Source organism: Hemisphaericaspora subhashii (genome assembly GCF_019202705.1).
Source record: "Hemisphaericaspora subhashii strain CBS 10753 chromosome Unknown scaffold251, whole genome shotgun sequence".
Classification (NCBI taxonomy): domain Eukaryota; kingdom Fungi; phylum Ascomycota; class Pichiomycetes; order Serinales; family Debaryomycetaceae; genus Hemisphaericaspora; species Hemisphaericaspora subhashii.
Window position 1 is genome coordinate 1 of NW_026057395.1, and position 4,656 is coordinate 4,656.

Here is a 4,656-nt window from a genome sequence, read left to right on the forward strand (position 1 = left end):
TATTTGTATTATTTTCTTTGTTTAGTTTGTATTTCTTTAATTCAATGGATAATTTCTTATTTTAATATTAACTACAGATGAGTCAATCTCTATCTCATCTATTTACTCTTTGTGACGGAAGAAGAGCTCTTCTAAGTTCCACACTGTTGTGATTGTCCCTGCATATAAATTCCTGGGGAAATACTCTAGTATGGATATGTCTCAGTTTTAAAAACTTCGCTAACCATTAAATTTCCTATGTGTAGTTCAATTTTATGCAAACAAATAGTATTTAAAATAATTTGAAGAAGATTATTAGAAGAGTTTTATTAGCGTTCTTAATAATTTTAATAATTAAACTTAAATTGGTCCTTAAGACAAACAAAAACCGTGAGTTCAACCAAAAATCGTAGGTCATGACTTCCCCAAAATGCTAGGTCTCTAGGTACCAAAAAAATGTGAGATTGCCGAAGAAATAGAAGGTGTTGGGCAATAACCAAGAAACAATCTAACTAACTAGTAATAACACACTCCTTCGAACATGAATCATATGCATGAGCACCTTATAAATTTAGCATTCCTATTGCATTAACGATCTTATATAGTACAAGAGTAGATTTAAATTGTGAGAGAATGGACTCCCTTCTTCTACTAAACAGTAGATACAATACTAGAAACTACAATTCCTTGTTAAACCATATTCTCTGTACCTGGCGAAACGAACACTATTAATACTTTTGCAATCTCTATCTCATCCAATCCAATCCAATCCAATCCAATCTCGTCTATTTGCTCTTTCTGACTGAAGAAACACGGCTTCACATGGTGGTGGTGGTGCCTGCATATAAACAGCTGGAGAATTCTAGTATGGATCCCATGATACATAAATAACTTTTGCCCATTTCAATGAAATTCTTAATCGGGAGAACATTAATTCAAGTAAAAAACATAAAGCTAGGGATGACTCTATATAGGGTTTGTGTTTGTATTAGAATTCTCGTTTGTGTAGTGCCTGTTAAAGCGTATTTGGGAAATATAGGTTGACTTTCTCGGTTTTAAAAACTTCACTAACCATTAAAATTCATATATATAGTTCAATTACATGCTAACAAATAGTATTTGAAATGTTTTGAACAAGATTGTTAGTAGAGTTTCAATATTGATGTTAATAATTTTAATAAATTAAAATTCCATTTGGGATGCCAAAAACTCCCATCTCCCTCCCAGATTTCGCTACATTTGCATCGTTTAGCCTAGAATTGTGGTATCTAAGACATCGCGACATAGATGTCGCTTTCGTTGAATTTGATTAGTTGTTAATAAACTTGTTATTGTTCATATCTTTTAAGTAAGATTTGATTGTTATTTTTATTAATCGTGTTTAAAGTGTTATTTTAGTGTTATTATTTGTTTTTACAGTGTTATATTTAAGGGTTTGAATCCCTCTATATTTTTAGTATTTAGTTTATATAAGAATGATCAATAAATTAGAATTAGAATTAGAATAACAGGAGCATTTTCATAAGTCTTAAGTGAAGCCATAGGATTGGTGGAGGCATAAGTCGTGAATCAATCACTCCAACTATATTGGCACTTACACTCATTTTACCAATATCAGCACCTTTGAAACTTACCACTGAATAAGAAAAGATTAAGTAAAGTACTTTCCCTTTTCGCCCTGCATGTCTCGCACTTACGAGTTTTTCCTCAAAGTTGTGACAGGTTTATTTTTGGTGGTCGCTAGCAGGAACCCGAATTGAATGAGTTGTCGTTGAACATTTAGTTGAGTACATGATAAGTTTACTTTGTCAATACTAGCTGGTCATCTATGTTAGAGGTGTCTTGGTTCACAGATGACTTAGAATGTTTTAGAAAAAATCCCCTAAGATTGGTCGTAAATTGGGTTTACAGGAAATCCAAATATGAATTTCAATTATCGGTGAATATAATGGAAATTGGTTTAAGTATTAGTGCATACAAAGGCACCTATTGTTTACAAATGAAATGTGGGTGTCGGTCAGTAGGCTAATTAGTAATTTCAACGGATATCGCCCGGGCCCTTAAGGCGGTACATTGGAAAATAAGGTTGGTTACATAAAGGTATAGTATCCAAGATGTTATTTAAGGTATTCTGCAGATAACATTGAATGACAAATTTAGAATTCTGAGAGGAGTCAGATTCTAAGGTAGATAGTAAGAACACACGGGTAAAGGCATGCCTGTCAATAGTGAATAACGTATGAAGTGTTAAAGTTCTGAATAAAATAAAATGAAACTTGGAAATCATTGTTGAGGTATAATGACTTAATCTAGGTTTGAAATGCGTCAAATTACCAAGGCGGTAAAGGTGATAACGCAAATTAAAGTTTCGGAATTTCAAGATAACATAATGGATGAATTGATAAGAGGTCCTGGTATCAGTCTGATGTGGTTGATTACCATTGTTTATGATCAGAAACGCCTCAGTATTCATAGAGATAAACTTGAAATTTTCATCCTGTGTGGTTATGAAATGGTCCTTGTCTTTGTTCGCAAAGATTTAGAGTTAGAAGAAAACAATATAAGTGGAGAAGTTGATGGGGTATAGCATTGTTTGCATTTAGAGAATTGCTGGTATTACTTTGCCACCGTACAGACATAAGTGAAATGTGGCAATGTGTGAGATTTGAATATATAAGTAGGTTACTTTTCTTCCAAAGTTGAAAGTCGAAAAGAGTTTTAGAATCACGTACTACTTAGTAAAAAAAAAAGAGCCCAAACCTCAAAGCATCTTAAGAGTTTTATTGAAACAATGTCTTCCTCAAAGCAATCCCCAACTTCAAGTGACAACGATGATCATTATGAAACTGATCATGGTGAAACTGATTACTCTGGAGGTATCGATCCTAGAAGTATCCACTATAAGAATGAAACAATTAAAGGTGCTCAAGCTGAATCAGTTCCTCCAAAGGATGGTGAAGAAGTCTCTCTTGTTAGAATTATTGAAAGACAACATGCAACAGACATTAAACTTGACAAGATCATTGAAATACTTTCCGAAGTTAAAGAAGGTAATGCACGCTTATCCAGAGCTGAGAATGATGCTCGGCTTACAGCTAGTATGAAAAACGCAGCAGCTAGCATGATTGATGTTGGTCAGAACAATGGTGTTACTACCCCAACTAGTGATAATTAATCAGTTAGGTCAGAAAGATCTGTCCGTGGCAGAGCAGATATGGAAGGTATTAGGGCTCGGTTTGAGAAGTATCAGGCTGAAGACTCTGATAGATTTGAATTCTCGGATTTTCTTGGAGATATTGGAGAGGAAACGGAAAAAGAAATGTGCAAGTATCAGCATATCTTATCAGATCTCCAGAGAAAATATATGATTTACGTGATGATTATAGGAAGGCACAGAAGGATGTTTGCCTGATAGTAAGGATGTTGATTCAGTTGCTTCTTTCCATCAATGGTTGCAAGAGTTACTTTGGCACAAAGCTAAATACATGGTTCCTGATCACATTATTAGGCCTGCGGTTCTTACTGCTGTTGGTAAAACTGGTAGACCAGCGTTGAGAGAGTTAGCAGTGTCTTCTATTGGAGCTAATATAGTTAACAAGTATCTGCACATCAAGTATAAAGAATTGTTTAGTATGGTTAGAGCTAACCTTCCACCGAAAGTTAATGATCCATTAGAAAGAGTTAAGGAAAGATTCGAAAACTGCGAAGACTTAAACATAACCATGATGGTTTATATTAGCAATGACATTGCTGATTTTATCGATCTTGGTGAATTATCTGAATCTACTGTTCATCACTGGTTAGGCATTTGGAAAGAATTATTTAAGAATGCACCCAAGTCAATGGAGATGATCCTTCCAATAGTGGACGATTAGTCTAAAGCAATCTTGAATAGAATTGGTTTGGCGGAACGTCTGAACGAAATCCTATTACTCGAGACATTTGAGAAACAAAAGAATTTGATAAGCAAAGAAAACGGATGTAGAAAATTATGGGATGATTTCAAGAAACAATTTGATATAGTTGCTCCATTATATCCATTCACTGATTCGGTAGGAAAAACCAGAAGGAAAACCGGATCAAAAGCAATGGCTCATAATAGTGGTAGAGCTGATGGTCAAACAACGAAGAAGGCTAAGCCCAAGTTTTGCAATGTTTGCGGTAAAGAACATTATTGGCAACATTGTACTAAATTGAAAGAATTGAAGAAGGAAAAGTTGATTAGATTCTTTGATAATGTGCACCATGATAAGGATGGAAATGAACTTCCTGTCAGAGACAATGAAGCTGTATTAATTAAGTATGCTGATAAGTTTCCAACTGCGGGGCCTCGTACCGCTTAAAGTTAATGAAGTTGAGTTTAATGTAGACGTCGGTGCTGTCAAAGTTACAAGGCAAAGGAACCTAGCTACAAAGAAGGATGAGACTGAGTTCAGTGATAGGAAACTGGCAGCAAATAAAGTGGAAATGAAGGCAAAAGAAAAGTGGAAGGATTATGTGAAAGAAAAGAAGGCATATGAGAGGGAGCAGAAGAAGGTAAAACAGATTCCAGATCCAAATGATAGAATTTGTGATTTCCAAATGAGTGTTTTTGGTAACTTCCTCAACTCAGCTTTTCGCGTGCAATGTAAGACTAAAGACAATGTAACACTAAAGAAGAACTTCTTTAGTGTTACA

General features: G+C 34.8%; 2 protein-coding genes across 2 annotated transcripts; both read left to right on the forward strand. All coding sequences in view use genetic code 12, as the record gives it.

The window, feature by feature from the left end:
• Positions 1-2,368: 2,368 nt before the first annotated feature.
• On the forward strand, positions 2,369-3,154 carry J8A68_005272 (uncharacterized protein; the record flags this gene model as incomplete). The annotated part of the gene is made up of 2 exons (XM_049409320.1): positions 2,369-2,409; positions 2,719-3,154. The coding sequence occupies 2 exons, from the start codon at positions 2,369-2,371 to the stop codon at positions 3,152-3,154; spliced, it is 477 nt and encodes a 158-aa protein (XP_049261447.1).
• Positions 3,155-3,193: 39 nt separating this feature from the next.
• On the forward strand, positions 3,194-4,322 carry J8A68_005273 (uncharacterized protein; the record flags this gene model as incomplete). Its single annotated transcript, XM_049409321.1, has 3 exons — positions 3,194-3,306; positions 3,395-3,707; positions 3,855-4,322. 3 exons carry the CDS (start codon positions 3,194-3,196, stop codon positions 4,320-4,322), a joined length of 894 nt encoding a protein of 297 aa, XP_049261448.1.
• Between the last annotated feature and the right edge of the window lie 334 nt (positions 4,323-4,656).